General features: G+C 38.0%; 1 protein-coding gene across 2 annotated transcripts in view; it reads right to left on the reverse strand.

Annotated features, from left to right (window-relative positions):
* LOC122812915 overlaps positions 1 to 17,151 on the reverse strand; it is a 739,345-nt gene that overhangs the window by 63,096 nt on the left and 659,098 nt on the right. For both annotated transcript variants that reach the window (XM_044084968.1, XM_044084969.1), the window contains exon 15: positions 1,615 to 1,709. In XM_044084968.1, coding sequence (XP_043940903.1) covers positions 1,615 to 1,709 — 95 coding nt within the window. The remainder of the gene's footprint in view (positions 1 to 1,614; positions 1,710 to 17,151) is intronic.

The following is a 17,151-nucleotide window of genomic DNA, read 5'->3' on the forward strand; positions in this document are numbered from 1 at the left end:
AATTCACAGGGAGAACTATTTCAAATAGAAAAGGTACATTTAAGTGTGGTAACTGTTCTCAATGTCAATATATAAAAACAGGTTCCACCATTACAATTGCAGATAGAAATAAAACCATTACTTGTTCTGGATTTGCCAATTGTAATACCCACGGTGTAGTTTACATTGCCACATGCCACTCCTGTTCATCCTTTTACATAGGGAAAACAGAAAGGAAATTAAAGTCCAGAATTTATGAACACTATTACGAAATGAAAAAAGGAAATATCAATAATGCTTTATTCAGGCATTCAAATGTATGTAAAAATCCTATTTTTCATTTTTTTGTTCTGGAGATTATACCTAAAGAAATCAGGGGTGGCATGTGGGAGACTAAACTGGAATATAGGGAATTGTACTGGCAAATAGTGTTGGATGCCACTAGGGAACCAGGACTTAATGATATGGTTTCCATTGTTCCAGTTCTAAAATTAAGAGCAGCCAAGTTGTGATTTTTTAGTTGTCCACTAGATGGTGCTATGGTATTATTTTCTGGTCTTTTATACATCCTTTTCAACATTTTTAACATTTTTTTCTATATTTTATATTCAATATGAGTTTTACAAAGATTTAAGGACATACTTTTACTAAATTAATAGTCTTTACACCATTCAAGACAGGAGTATGAATTTTTTAACATTTTACATTTGTCAAAGATTTTTAAAAAAATGTTTTTAAATAAGGTTTTATCCAAATTAATCAATTAAATTATTATTCCATTAACTAATTAATTAAATATGTATAAAAACAGGATATCCTTTTACTCAAGTTGTGTGTTATCTGATGAAGATATTCGAAAACGTACTTGGAGGAAAGCGTTATTAAACTTTGGAATTATTCTTGTGGTTTCTGTGATTCCTGTGGAGATTATTGACTACTTTCATCCAAGGATAATTATCCACCACTACTACTTTGTTACTGCTGTACTCATACCCTTATTTGGGCTCCACGAGTGAATATTTTTGGTTTGCAGTCTTGTTTTTCACTCATTCCATCATCTGACAAGTGTCATTAGATTAAGACCTGGAATACTTCATTAGCAGTAAAATTATCTAGTATAATATGTAAAACGGAACTGAATCACAAAAGTTTAGCTTCAGTCTGGTGTCAGAATGGAACCCCAAATAAAACAGCACATAAAAGCAAAGATAAGTTAACTTACAAAATGCTTAAAACCATGAAGAACAATAAAGTAGTAAATCTATTAGCCAAAAATTATAAAAGTGGTGTGGATTGAGTTAAACTCACAAAAATTATTGATCAGAAAAAGGGAATTTAACCAGAACATGACAGTTGGGGACTTAAAAACTCCCAGCATGTGTCAACACATCTAAGAATGCCTGGCTATATTTGGAACCAATCAACATGGAAAGGCATGTCATGAAGGTATAAAAGATGTGAAGCTACCATAATACGGTTGCAACATAAATCTACTGCTAACCTGCTGTTAGGCAGTTAATATAAATTAAACTATTTTTTTCTGGTGTATTTTGGATAACATTTTTTTTTTTAAAAAACACACAGAGATAGCTGCAATAATATTAGGAATACACAGTTATGAATATCCATGCTTACCTATTCTTCGGACAATCTCATCACATTCCTGTTCTGAGTTACATTCTAACACCAGGCAGTCAAATGTAGAGCGACCAGGTGCTTCTGGAAAATCACTGAAAAAAGAAGACACAAATGTAGTCAAATAAAGTTTCATATAGAAGATCAGAATTATGTCTTTAGAGACAAGATTATATACCTATACGCCTATTGCACAGACAGATTTGTGTGGAACAAATATGTATCTGCAATAAAAGGGCAATTTTCATACTACTCGTGTGAATGTTAAGTTACTTGGGATAAAAAAGACTGTGCCAAGATGCTGAAACACGAACTCGAGGCACGCCGTTATTCTACTTCACTGTAGAACATCAAATAATTAGAACATACGCTTGATATTAAACATCACTGAAATACAATGCAGATATGACCTTAGGATATCAAGTGGTATGTTCAGCACTTCTGGAAAAACAGCATCACCAGCAGAAAATAAATAAATAAATAAATAAATAAATAAATAAATACATTCTCCAAAGGCGCCAGTACAAAAACTGAAACTCACACTTCTACAGACAGAAGCACTATGCAGATCAATGCACAATCAGAAATCTAACTTGTCCTAAGGTAAAAACAAACTGTTAACTATTCAGAGTTGACTTCTGTGAAGTGTCCTGTACTTAACATGCATTTCAAATAATGGTACTAAGGCCTCAGACAACATTAACAGAAAAAGAAAACTTCAGAAATTTAGAAATGCAGAATAATTACTCCACTTGTGACTGGTGTCTTTCTGGAGGTGGCTTCTCCTATTTTGATTTCCTGTGACCTATCTGTGAGCCAGTTGGCAATCCAGTGGATGACATAGGGGTTTAATCCCAGTTTATTTAGCTTTTCTACTATGCTTGGGGGGGATTGTGTCAAAAGCTTTGGTTTTGGTGAGCTGATGTGTACCATTTTACCTTCATTCATTGCAAGTATCTACTATCTTTGTATGCATTGTGTATAAATGCACAATATAAAGCATCTATATATTAATCATTCATCTTGGTACTACTTGATACTAGTCAGTACCACTGGTGCTGACAAAAAGGCCTCTACAACTGTGTAACTACAAATCTGCAAAAATGTATATTACTACCCTGTAAATTAAAAGTATAAAGCTGTAAAACATTTAATAAAGATGTATATGAAATGTAACAAATAGCATAATTTTCTGCACCCATTAGGTTTCTTTTGAAAAAAAAGCAGTAACGTTTATTTTTAATCTTGCAAAAAAAAAGTATATATATATATATATATATATATATATATATATATATGGGTCTATATGACTTGGTCGACAGGTCATATGATTGAATGTTTATTTGGTCGACAGTTCATTTGATCGACAAGCATTTGCCCCCTTCCCCAATGTTGTGTAACCCTGGAGTTGATATATATAGTTAGGGGGGTGGGGCACAGCCCCCCACATTGGGGGGTGTGGGGGGTGAAGCCCCCCACCTAAAATGCTTGTCGATCAAATGAACTGTCGACCAAATAAACAGTCGATCATATGAACTGTCGACCAAGTCATATAGACCCATATATATATATATATATATATATATATATATATATATATATATATATATATATATATACACATATATATACATACACATACATACATACACAAAACTTTATTCAAATAGACTACAAATAACTCCAAATGAATCCTTGCAATAAACCCAAGGTTTCGCCCTTCAGCTTTGTCAAATTTGAGAGACAAAAAACTTTTTTTTATTGGTGCTTGTATATTCTTATTGTGCACCAGATATAGACATCTTGCACACTTTTGTAACTCTGTTATATTTGTGAAGAGCCTTGTTGGTGTAATACTAATACTGACTGAGAGTCCTTTTAATTGCTTAAAATGGTGTTCCTGGATTTTGAAAATGTTATGGTACGCTTTTTAGCTAAAAAAATGATGTGGACTAGTCTGTACCATTTTTGAATAAAACCCTTAAAATCAATACTTCAATGACTGATCTGCCTAGAATATAGCAAGGAAACAGCAAAGATGGTTTATTGGTACAGAATGCATTTACCATTCTCAGTCAACAAAAGAACAGATTAAGATCTGGGATTTGGCACCTGAAGTCTTTAAAAGGATACTCACAACACAAAATGGTTCTGATAGGGCTGCAGGTGTATATGGAACCGGGTATATGTATGTACAGTAAATTTTTTATTAAAAAAATGGCAAATCATTCAGGATATTGCTTCCCAAATGTTAGTTCAGTTATTAATAAAATGTTATGAATAACAAGTGCCCAGTCTGAAAGACAATGTTAGGGCAGGCATTAATTAAGTGCAACAGTTTGTTAATGATGCCACCTTTATGGATTTATATCATGCCTACAGGAAAAGTTTGGAAGAATTAGACAATGAATTTAAACTTAGGAAGCAAAAAAAGATAAAGAGATCTGAGAGATTACAATACTGATACTGTTTTTACTCTGAGAAAACAGAGGAAGGGTGTCTGTTTTGCTAAATCATCTGCTCTGAACAATATGCAAGGCACTTATAAAAGTAAAAGAAACAACAGAGGTACTTCTTTGAGAAACTATGATTCTGCTACAGATTTTTCATCTAATACTGATACAGAAATAGAATCAGTCGAGTCTTCTCCCTATAATAAGCCCTCTAATATTTCTGCCCCTTTAAGACCAGACAAGGGGGGCAGAAAACACAGAAATCAAAGTAAAAATGCTTCTTATGATTTAAGTAATGCTAAAGTAGATGAAATGATTGCGATTCTCTAATTTTTCTTTTACAAATGCTATCTCAAGTTTATTGAATAAAAGTTTGACTTTTGTACCACCAACTTGTATTTCCTATACTGATACTGTAAATGTTTTTGTAGGCAGTTAAATCTGAACTTTTGATTTAGTACTCATCCTATCCTTATAGGAAATAATAGTCCTGTGACACCGAGGTTTAAAAATGTGACACTTTATCCACCCTATCATAGAATAGCTAAAAATTTTGAACAAGTTGTATTGTTTGATATATATAAAAACCAAAACAATATTTTAACAAGTAATCTTTAAATTTAACATTATCTGAACATCAAGCTTTGTTGGAGTTAACTAATAATGAGGATGTTGTTATAGTGAATGCTAATAGAGGGGAAACAGTTTTTATATGGTCTACACTGGATTATGAAATGGAAGCCTTTAAATATCTTTCTGATATAAATACATATCCATATCTATATGTGGATCCAACTTTTTTATTAAAAAAAAACAGCTTGATTTTTTTTTTTTTTTTTTTTTTTTTTTTTTAGAAATTAGTGGCTCAGGGTATTATTACTTCTACCCTGAGTCAAGAATTAATGGTAGAAGATCCCCTCCCACAAATAACTTATTTTCTTCCTAATATACATAAGGAAGTTACCCAATACCAGGGAGACCTATAGTAAGGGAGGGTTTATATCAGACCATCAGAGGTTGATAAGTCCGAAGCTCACAACTTCGAACTTCAAACTTCAAACCCCAAAAGCTGGCAACATCGAACCACAAAACGGAGAACGCCATAGAGTGCAGGAAGGGAAGATTTCCCTTTACTGTACTATAGTGCGATCTCAGAGTTGGTATACTTAAGTAGTGGGGGGTGTGGGGGTGCAGGGGGGGTTTTCCCCCCTGCATAGAGTTTTTTTTTTTTTGGATAGTTAGTATTTATTTTTGTACGTTCGATGTTGTCAGCTTTTGAGGTTTGCAGTTCGAAGTTGTGAGCTTCGAACTTGTAAGCTTTCGATCATCTGATATAAACCTGTAGGGGAGAGCGATGTTTAACAGATCCTTGCTTCAATTTTTTTTAAATATTTAAAAATATTGGTAACATTTATACCAGTGAGGTTACATGATACCAGTGATTTTTCTGAATATGTTAAATGTACTGGAATTAAGAAATTCTAATCTTATGTGTATACTGGAATCAATTCCCTTTATACCAATATACCACATCAAAAGGAAGATTAGAAACTATTGAACATTTTTAACTAAAACAGATTTGTACTCTGATGAATTTAATCAGTTCATTATGCAATTACTTAAGCATGTACTACAAAAATGATTTTTACTTCAATGATAAACGTTTTCTTTTTTTTTTTTTTATTACAGTTAACAGGTACTGCTATGGGTGGCTCATTTGCCTCAGATTATGCAGATATTTATATGAGGTTCTTGGAGAAAAAATATATGTCAGACAAAAATAGGTATATAACACAAGGGAATCTTATGGTTTGGCATGGAGTTTTGGAGGGGTTTGGAGGGTTTTATGGAGTTTTTGAGATATTTAAATCAGAATACATATGATATATGTCTTACTGCTAAGCAATATTATTGAAATATTGATTTCTTAGACATAAATATCAGTAAGAACTTGGAGGGCAGTATTACTACAAGTATTTTTGTAAGTCTTTCAACAAAAACTTTGTTACATGGTAGGAGCTGCCACCCCCCCCCCAACATGTTATTAAGAATATTCACAAATCCCAGTTTTTGAAGTCTAGGAGGATGTGTAATGACCCAGAAGCTTACAATGAAGAAGTTCATCTACTGGGAAGGAGATTTTTCAGTAGAGGTTATTATATAAAAGTAACCAAGTTAGCTAAGGCTTGGATATTAGATACATCAAGAAATGATACACTGATTTATAAATTTTGAGCTAATATGGATGAACATTTCATTTTATGTTTTTTTACCTATTTGTGGCACTAACCGTTATATTATCAGGCAGATTGTAAATGATCATCATTAGGTTGTTTGGAAAGTGGTGAGTGATAAATGCCATTTAGTTACCAAAGGGGGAAAAACTTTGGGCCAACATTTGTCAAAATTTAAGTGACTTGGTTGGTTTGAATAAATTTAGTCAATTAACAGAGGGCTATTTTCTATTTGTCAGTTGTGTGTGTATTGTGATTATATAAATAGAAATATTTTACATCAGTGAATATAGATTGAGTTTTTGCTATACATCGTTTGATAATTTGTAACAATGATTGGTTGGTATATTTAGCAACTTGTGGGTGTGGTGCTTTTTATGTAGAGCAAACATCACTACCTTGGAAACAAAAGTTGGCACTACATCTTAGTGATATTTGTTGCCAAAGGGAAAGAAGTGCCCTATTTAAACATACAAAAGTAGACATTTGTGCCCATTTCACTTTTATTGGTATTGATCAGTCATAAGTGGTGTCTTTTCTTCTAACATAAAAAAACTGGATAAGGCGAGAAGATGAATTAAATTGGGGGAATTATACAAACCTGGATTTAATGAGGAACTTTGAAAGGAACTTGACGGTTTATTATAGACCAGCAAGCAGAGCTATTTAATGCAGTGTGCATCCGTATGTTTAAACATAACGTGTTACAAATATATAACTTTTTATAAATATAATTTTTATTGGTTAGTTGATTTAGTTAATTGCTTACTTTTATATTTTATGTTAATTAAATTCAAATGTCATGTGGATCTGAATGCACTTATATTTAGAACTTTTTTCTGTCTCACTATATTGACAAAGTTGAAGGGTGAAACCCTGTGTTTACCATGAGGATTCATCTGAAATTGCTTGAACTCTATTTGAATAAAGTTTTGCTGATATCTGTGGTTTAATGGTGCTGAAATTATTTTATTTTTATGTATACACACACACACACACACACGGAGTTTGACTTTATTGGCTTGACTGTACCCATAAAGACTTAGAAAGTTAAAACTAAAAAGTATCTGAAACACTGGTATGTGTTTAATGGGTCATTTGCATATCACATGGGCCTCCACTACCGGAAGTATAAGATACTACACAGTGAAGCCTCCTGCTTGGCTGGGTTTTTCTTGCAGTTTTTACTGAATGGTTTGTCTGTGTGATCTTTTTAGCCTATGGCTTGGATGTTACTTGGGGTATTTTGTAGGTACTCTAATGTTTATAGACATTATACTTGGTTTTAAGCTCTGTGTTTCTGAAGGCTAGCTAAATAAACCACTTATGTTTTTCCGTCAAGGGCAGAAGGCTGACACATGACATGTCTAACATGTCTATGGCTAATGGGGTTCAGATACATGCACACACACATTTACATAGATGGGGTTTAGCTTTATTGGCCTGAATGTACCCATAAAAACTTAACAAGCATAAAGTTGTAAGTATTCAGTAAACATGTAGCTGAAACACTTGCATGTCCTTAAGGAGTCATTTGCTTATATTCCATGAGAGCCCACAACAGGAGGATTGAGGTGATACACAGCAAAAACTCCAGCTTTACTATACTAAGAAGACAAGGACCTTGATATGCTAGGATGATTATTGTTTAACAGAAAATATGGGAGTGGGGGACACCTCTGTCCTTTGCAATGTAGCAATATTATTATGTTTAGGTACCAGCTGGCAAGATTATTATGTTTAGGTACCAATGTGTGGTAATAGCCACTTGCAGAGTAATACAACTGTATTTCTTAGGACAGTTATTTTGGTTAGCTATACTATTATATGGTTATATAGAAGGAGAGGCTACAAACTCCTTAGGTTAGAGTTGTGTGAAAATATATGAGTTTGCTACTTTATCTTTGATTCAAAATGTTTGCAGTTAAATATAAAAGATGGCTGTTATAATATTAATCTGCAGGGCAAATTAGTACATGTAAGAAACTAGTTTTGATGAACTGTTCCATATTGAGATTATCATGATTTTATAAAGTCTATATGACTGATTATGTAAGGTAAGTATGCTAATGTTTGTAGGTAGCATTGTTGAAATGTCAAACTATACAGGAAATTCCCCCAATTTAATAGTTTATTACATGCTTCAGGTCACCACCCCCGACACATCATCCGGAACATCCCCAAGTCTCAATTTCTGCATACCAAAAGTATATGTTCTTCAGAGGAAGCCTATAGCAATAGCCAACAGAACCTCACTCATAGATTCTTGAATAGGGGTTATCAACAACAATATATTGATAAGGCCAGCTCCTTTGCCAGAGAACAGGACAGGAACACATTGTTAACTTATAGCCACAAGGACAAGGGGAAAAGGCATGGCTAATGTACAAGATATCCAAATGGTTACCACATTTGGCAGTAACACCTTCCAATTTAGGAACATCATTCAGAACCATTGGGACATTCTATTAGCCAATGAACATTTATCCAAAATACTACCCTCAAGATGCCTTTTTTCCTATAGCCGAGGCCGTATGATAAATTCATATTTTACTCACTACAAACATCCACATCCTATACCTGCTGAACAGACTACCTTGTTTGGGGACAAGTTAGTGGGGAGCTATCCCTGTGGACACTGCAGTTTTTGTATTTATATAAACAAAACTACTGAATTCACAAGCAGCAACACCTCACAGATTTTTGATATTAAATGTTTTGCAAATTGTGGCAGTGACTGGGTTATCTACCTGGCAACTTGTTTTTGCTCTGCGTTCTATGTAGGGCAAGCATCACGACCTGTAAAATACAGAATAAGTGAACATCTCAGTGATATTGGACCAAACGTATTCATAATGCATTATACAAACATACACTAACCCGTTCCACTGCCAAATCTAATTTTACAATTATAGACAAAATCCAGGGACATAGAACCAACAAAGGAGGCTGGCATTCCATTTTTAAACAGGAAGGAATCAGGATGGATTGTCAAGCTTGGAGCTTTGTTTAATCCTGGTTTAAATGAACATAATTGAATATTTGGGCTGGACCAATTGGAATGCAACAGGCTAATTAATTAAATATATAAATATGTGTAGAGCTGATATATTCCAATGCACTGAGGAAGGCATTTTGATCTGCCGAAACCGGTATGCCTATTTGTTGTTTTTTATTTTAATTATACAATAAATGTAGCCTATTTACTCCTATTCTGGTGCTGGAACTTTTTTTGCTTTCTTGAGATGTCAAACTAGTCAATAATGTGTGATTGTACAGGCTGTAAACTAGTACTTGGATGTGGTATGGCCTGTGTTACTGGTGGGAGGGGCGGTCACTAAGAAATACTATTTGAAATACTGATGAATAATTTGAAGATCATGCAGAAAACAGAACTGCTTTGGTAATATTTTTCTGCTTTTAAGTTAAGCAGAGGGTGACAATCATAAGCTAGAGCCCATTTTTTTATCACTCTTTCAGGTTTGACTCAATTTTAGTTCTTTATTCCATATTTTAGCTAAAGACAAAGATTGATAAGCTATGGTGAAGGACAAGCCTTAATAAACTACTATCATGCAAAGAAGATCTTGTTAAAAGGGAAATTTTTAATTTAATAATTGCATTTTTCAAGGAAAACATATACTGATACCTAGAATCCAACTGCTATGTGCTTTTAAAGAGTTTATGTTCTAAAATATGTTTACTACATAATAAAATAAAAGGGGAATAGGAATAAGATGTGTTTAAACATATTTTGGGGATTTATCTACTCTAGTCTAAAATGTTTTCTATAAAAGAAGGGGTACAGTCGCTGCACTATAGTTTTTGCTAGTATTGCTTTCCTAATTAATTTTAGTAATAAAACTATTTTCTACTTGCCTAACCTCGGTTACAGTGTCTGCCTGTGACATTCTTATCTGACTAGAATCTAACTAAATAGTAAATGCCAACCCACTACAGGTGATATTTACAACACATAAAGTAAGAACTGTTAGAAGGAGAGTTACAGATTTTTGGATAATTCAATAATTAACAATGATAGAAGGAAAAAGTAAAACAATTTCAGAGATGCACAAATATTGACACAAAAATAGTCAATTAAATGTTCTTATGAAAGGCTAGCCTGAACAACAGCTTTCTGAAAAGAAAGAAATTCAGGATTTCTCTTTCAAGAAAGGTGTAAGTTGTGACCAGTGCTAATGTTCAAAGATGAAAAATAATTCTCAATCAACAGAGAAGATAAATGCTTGAGAGGATATCTGATTCTCATTTGCAGACAGTAAAGTGCAAAGAAAGAACATGTGATATTATGTATGGGTCTTAAATGTCGACCCAGAACAAGCAATACAGAGTTATGCCATACACATTGCATGCAATAACATCAATCCAAAGGAAGATTTGCTAACATGCTCAGTTCCAAGTCATCCATGTAGTGAAGTGGGCATACAATGGTACACAATACAAAAGCCAGAAATTCAAATGATTTCTCCATGAGTAGGCATTTATGCATGTAACAACCCAACAGGCAGGTGAACAAAATTATACAAAAAGTGTGAAATTGTATGTAAAAGAACAGCAGTAAGAGCAGTACGAACTCTCATCTGGTGACGATGATGATGATGATGATTATAATGATATTCCTTTCAGAAAGTCTGTCTCATAGCAACTCAACTGTTAAAACAGATCGTGTGTTTCAACTATATTACCAACAGCTGAAAATCAACACAAACTAAATGGCATGGTGGAATGAAACAAGTAGAGAAGGAAATACCGTACTGCTGAGGCACAGCTTTTATGGGTTGAAACAAAGTAAGAATTCAAAAACCAAGTGAAAGGCCACAGCCTGAAGCTGAAGTATTTGGCAGCCAAACCAAGTTCCTATATAGGTCATGGTGAAGATGGAAAGCTGTAGAAATGGTCAACTCAGATATGTGTATAAGACAAAAACATCATTGATGTTTCAGGAAAAATGAAGAAACAGGACTGTCACAACTACTATTATTGCAAGAAAAGAGACAGCGAGAACTGTGGCATTTAAGAGATGCAGACACACTCTGAGAAGTAAAACAGTCCATAGTTGCTTAGGGACCATCCCGAAGTTGCACCTCCAAATAAAATTGTAATGCAGTAAGAACTATCCCAAAAATAAGCTCATATTTACTATGTAAACAGTCCTGTTAAATGCTGCATTTATGGAAGATGGTTGAAGAAACAGGCAAATATAAGGATTGTTCAAAAGTTAAAAATGATGTCAATGAACAAAAAGTTTCATCTGTTTAATTTTTTTGACTATATACAGAAGTTTGATCTGGTGCAAAAAGACAGTATAGTGTTAAGTGTAATTTCAAATGATATGTGTAATGTAATGAATGTTAGCTCACAGGCTATAGATAACTATATATTTTACAGGTTTAAACAGAGACTATTAGAGGATTTACAGCTGTAACATTAATGAGCTATCTACTGTGATCCGCATATCATGAGGTACACAGCTCTAGAGATTTCTTAGTTTGACTATACACCTCATGGATGTTAGAGTCCTATCATAAATGAAAGGCATGTTTTTTAAGAGTCTTGGCACATCACAAAATATGTAAATCAAATAAAGCTGTTATACTTTTATTTATTTGACATTTGTTGACCGGGTTAGTCTTTCTGCTCTTGCACCCTTTTTCAGCGGAGGCCCGGGGAGAAAATCTCCAAAGAACAAGTTTTAAATAGTAATAAGATATATAGAGTCTCAAATACAGACTTAACAAATGATAAAATGCACAGTATAGTTTTGAGAAAAAGTACGTTTCATAAGAAGTATAAAAGCATTTTTTCAGGTGAAAAGCCCCCTATAACTCAGATACTTATGTATGTTAACAAGACCACTGTACATTGGACTAAGGGGCACAATTTTAGAAACCACAATTTTAGACTTGGTATATGCTCCCCATTCACACTTTGCAATGTTCTGAGGATCACAGTAATGGTCCTGTAAATATTAGTGGGAGCCCCCAGATCTAAGGCCTACATCTTCTATGAGGTAATGTATGTTCTCAAGCTTCTTAGGCCTTCCTCTGCTGGTGACTGAGCTGAAGGGCTTAGAGACTGAGAGAGATGTTTTCAGGAGGGGGGTTGGAGGCTGTTTTCTGACAATTTCTCTTGTGGAAGTGAAAGACAACCAGTACAGAAAGCCCACTGCATGTTCCGCTCCATAAGCCTGGTGTTAGTGGGGACTGTAAGGCTAAAAGAAGAAAAAACTAAAACCACCTCCTAATGGCTGTCTAAATGAAGACTCCTCCCTGTTGACCCTCACACTAGTGATGGGGAATGAAAAGTGCGATTGGCCAGTAGGGACATGATCACTAAAGGGGGTGCGGGTGGAGGCAGGGGTGGGGAAACAAAGGGTGACAAAAAAATGAATGTATAGACTACTAACTAGCAATTATGTCAGTTTCTGGTTCATAGAAACATGCTTTGTTGTGGCTTGCATACTGATTCCAAGCTCTGGCAACAGAGTAAATGGATGGGTCTATTATTCTGAAGCTAACTTTTTTCTTTACTCTTCAGTTTATGAAACTTTGTGGAATTAGTATATTTTAGCATAATGGCATGCAGTTGAAGGTTTGCTACAACATACTGCCATGCAGTTTATTCTGTTCTCACTAGTTTGATGATTTAGTAATTTAGCTGAAACTGAGCATGATGAATCATTATGAACCCAACTGCAGAAATACTTGCAAGAGTTTTGCTAATGAAATATTGAATATGAAACTCCACTGATGTACATCGGGATCAAGAGCCAAGCTGTGTGAACTGCATTAAACAAAAATGGGCAGGACATGCCCTCCTTGCTTGGGTAAATATCATCACGCCATCGCAATGTGCACCTGCACGAGGAATACATACACACTTCCAAGCCTAGGAACCAAAGATAAAATAATTTTTGTGCTGAGCTGGATATACCAGAAGAAGAAATCCCCCAGTTCATACGTGCATTGTTTTATATGTACACACACACACACACACACACACACACACACACACACACACACACACACACACACACACACACACACACACACACACACACACACACACACACACTTATTTATTGATTAATTGAATTATATATTTGTTTGCTTGTTAAGGTAGAGTGGTCAACAGACCCTTTTCATCCCCGACTTGTAACACCAGTACGAATGCACCTCTGGTCTGAAGTGAGAGAATTGAATGTGTTAGTATCACCCTTGTAAAATATAAATTGGGATTTAAACACAAAAACAATAAACTACAAAACTCACCATTACTCCTACATCCCTGCTATATACCGAGACAGCTGTTCTTTTGAGTAAGGGGAACATTTTGAGATACTGCAACCTCAGACTTAATTTATATCCCCTTTATTTACAATAAACATTTCCACACTTCTGAGGATCATTGTTATGGTCCACAGACTTTCAGCAAGCACTCCATAAATACATAGCTTGTCACATACATTGACAATCAGATTAACACCAAAAAGTATTGTTAGTATTTAAAAGCACAGACTAGAAATATTAACCCTGACTGTATATATATATATATATATATATATATAAAGATCTCCTATCAGCAACAGTATATACAGTGAAATACTACACCAGTAATATGATACTGGGCTCCAGGCAGTAATAGATGGAATAAAATACAGTAAAGTACACTATTAACAATAATAACTTAATATACTGTAAAACAGTTAAACACACTTAGACACAAAAAAAAACTAAGCTACTAACAATAACGGAGCAAAACAATTAATGCTACAACATGCTTCTCGGCTGCTCTGATCGATGCATAGTGCTATGATTTTTACCTGCAGATTTCAGCTTGCCCCTCCAAGATTTACTGATGCTCCTCATAAAAGGTAGATCTAGTTACAGGAATATGCATTATTAAATAACTGACCTGATTCTACACAACAATTCAGTACCTCTAACTGTATGAGCTCTCGTATGTGAAAGCTTTCTGTTATGAAAAATAAAAAAGAACCCCTCTTTCTAGCCCTGTATTATGATTTTTAAAGGCTAACACTATGATTTTTAATGCTCAAAGGTTGAGAGGTTTGTACCACAGACACGTTTGGGGTATGAACTCTGTTTGCTATGTAGTCATAATAACAGATCTGAAGTAGGCAGACTTCATTTGTCTGCAACCTGTGGGTATCGGATCCGACCTCGGATCCGAGCCGGCATTTCAAAAGCTTAGGCTCCGAGCTCCTAGCTCCTCCCTCTACCCATAACCCCTTGCCAATCCCTGACTGACCTCAGATTTCGTTTGCCGCTTTCAAGTTGCGACGGATTCCTAGAGCTCCTAGTGCAGATAAGTTTTCTGACAGGAAAATTTTGAAAAACTTTAACTTTTTTAATTTAATTAGTTAAGAGGTGTTTGTGTTAGGCTTTCCTCTCTCTATTCTTTTAATTTTTTCTTGGGTTTTGCGTAGATTGTGTGTGTGTGTGTGTATTTTAGGCCTGTTAGGGCTTAACATGTCTGAAGCCCATAAGGCAGTATTCTCTAAATGTACCGAGTGAGGCCATAAGCTGTCCCCAGCGGATGGCCACACTCGGTCATCTTGGGGGTTGAACACCTGTCTTCTGGTTGTACCATTTGTGCAGGGTTCAACCCCCGAGCTTTGAGGGAGCGGAGGTCGAAGCTGGTTCTGGCGGGACTTCTCCCTCCAGATACCACTTCGGCTTCTGCCCCTTCTACACAGCAAACAGTTGCTGTGGGCTCTCCTCCACCGGCTGGGACTCAACCTCCCTCTAAGATGCCGGAGGAGAGAGAGTCTTCTAGGGAGCGAGAGAAGAAGGAGAGGCACAGGGAGAGGCACCACAAACGGAGAGCTGAAACTTCTAGTTCGGCTCCTCCATCTAAGCGGGCCTCTCCTGTGCCTTCTAGCTTTCCTCCTCCTCGGCTCCACTCCCCTCGGTTCTCTCCTGGGCCCGAGGAGGAGGAGGCTAGCCCTTCAGCGAGGTCCCCAAGGCGGCTCTCTAGATCCGCTTCGGTGGCCTCGACTAGATCCACCTTTTCTATGAGTGAAGCAGATATGGACCGGATGATGAGGAAATTCATCCTGGCCCAAATGCAAATGGGAGTGCTCCTAGCCCCCCCATCCGGGAGGGGCTTCGACCCCTTTGGCTCCTTCTCCGACCCACACCATGGGTTCGGAGCTGTCGGCGCCGGGCAGAGTTGGATCCGGGGGTGGGTCGGATCCGATAGGTCGGCGCACCTCGGATCCGTCCCATCCCTTGAATGCTTGGTGCCGGACCCGACCTCTCGAGCCGAGGGCGAGCCTCGGATCCGAGGGAGCTGGTGTGTCTTCGGCTCCATCTAGGTCGGAGCACACCGGTCTCTCGGATCCGACGGTCTCGGCTCCGGCTCCGATCCGTGCGTCGGATCCGAGTGGGGGTCGGCTCTCGGGGTTTAGAGAAGCTGGCTCCCCCTCGGCCTTCGACGTAGTGGAAAGGGCACTGTTGAGGACTACCGGACCCCCGGTCCCTGCCACGGCTCCATCCCGCGCTCCCTTGCAGTTGGGCCAGGCCCCCACCAGCCGGTCCCAGGGACAGCCCGCCTCGATGTCCCAAGTAGTTCCCTTGGAACATCCAGCTGCGGAAGAGTACTCCTCGGACAGCCCCCCCCGAAGAAGTACCTCGGAAGCGTAAGTGCAAAAGGAGGCACATGGACTCCCCCGAGTCCGTTACCGAAGACACAGACCTGGATGAAGGGGAAGGCTCCCCAAGGTCACCCCCTGAGGATGTCTCATTTGGAGACATTATGGAAATGTTGAGGATCAGGGGGGGGTGGTCAGCCCCCAAGGCCTCCTCAGACGAGTCTGTGTTCTTGGAGGCATTCGAGGCGGGCCCATCTACCTCTTGGGTGTCCCCTCCTGCCGATCCTCTGGTGGACCTTATATCCATCAGAGCGTGGAAGGATCCGGACACCGTTGAGCCTGTACCCAAGCGTCCTGACCGTATCCTTTCCCCTCCGGCGGACCGCACTCACTGGAGCAAAGGCCCCCCAGTAGATGCCATGATGATGGCTGCAGCCACTAAGAGGGAATTGGCCCAGGAGAGTCCCTCTATGCATCCTCCGGGCAAGGAGTCCCGCTCGATGGATCGCATTGGGAAGCGAGTTTTCAGTTCAGCAACCTTCTCTTTGAGAGCGCTGAACTACATGGCACATGTCATCAGGATGCAGCGGGATCTGATTAAAGAATACGCTGCATCTCCCCCAGAGTCCATGTCGAGTGAGGATAAGCAGGTATACTCCACTCGAATGGCCACTCTTAGATCTGTTTCTAACACATCTATGCGGCTGCTTTCTCACGCTACCGAGGGAGCCGCTAGAGCCAGCGGAGCAGGCCTAGTCATGAGGCGGCAGGCCTGGCTCCGCCACTGTGATTTCGCAGAGCCCTTCAAGGCGACCTTCGCGAATGCCCCCTTCGATGGTTCTGCCTTGTTTGGCAAAACTGTTCGCGAAACATTAGTCCAGAGCGAGAAGGACGGGAAGACGCTGTCTGCCGTCAGAGTCCGCTTCTCAGCTCCCCAGAGGTCCTTTTCGAAGAACCAAAAGGGACAGAAGAAGATGTGGTTCTGGAAATCGCAGCAGTCCCAACCTGCTCCGGATAACCAGTCCTTCCGTGGCAGAGGAGGACGGGGAGGTCGCCGTCCTAGAGGCAGGGGGGCTCCTAGCAACTTTGGGTCCAGAGAACCTTTCTCTGATAGACCCACGCAGCAGCCCTGAAGGGTTGCCCGGCTGTCCGTCTCTGGAGGCAGTCGGGGGGCATTTTTCGAGGCACCTAACTTCTTGGGAGTCCATCACAA

The sequence above is a fragment of the Protopterus annectens genome, chromosome 10.part0 (genome assembly GCF_019279795.1).
Source record: "Protopterus annectens isolate FY-2018-M chromosome 10.part0, PAN1.0, whole genome shotgun sequence".
NCBI classification, from domain to species: Eukaryota; Metazoa; Chordata; order Ceratodontiformes; family Protopteridae; genus Protopterus; species Protopterus annectens.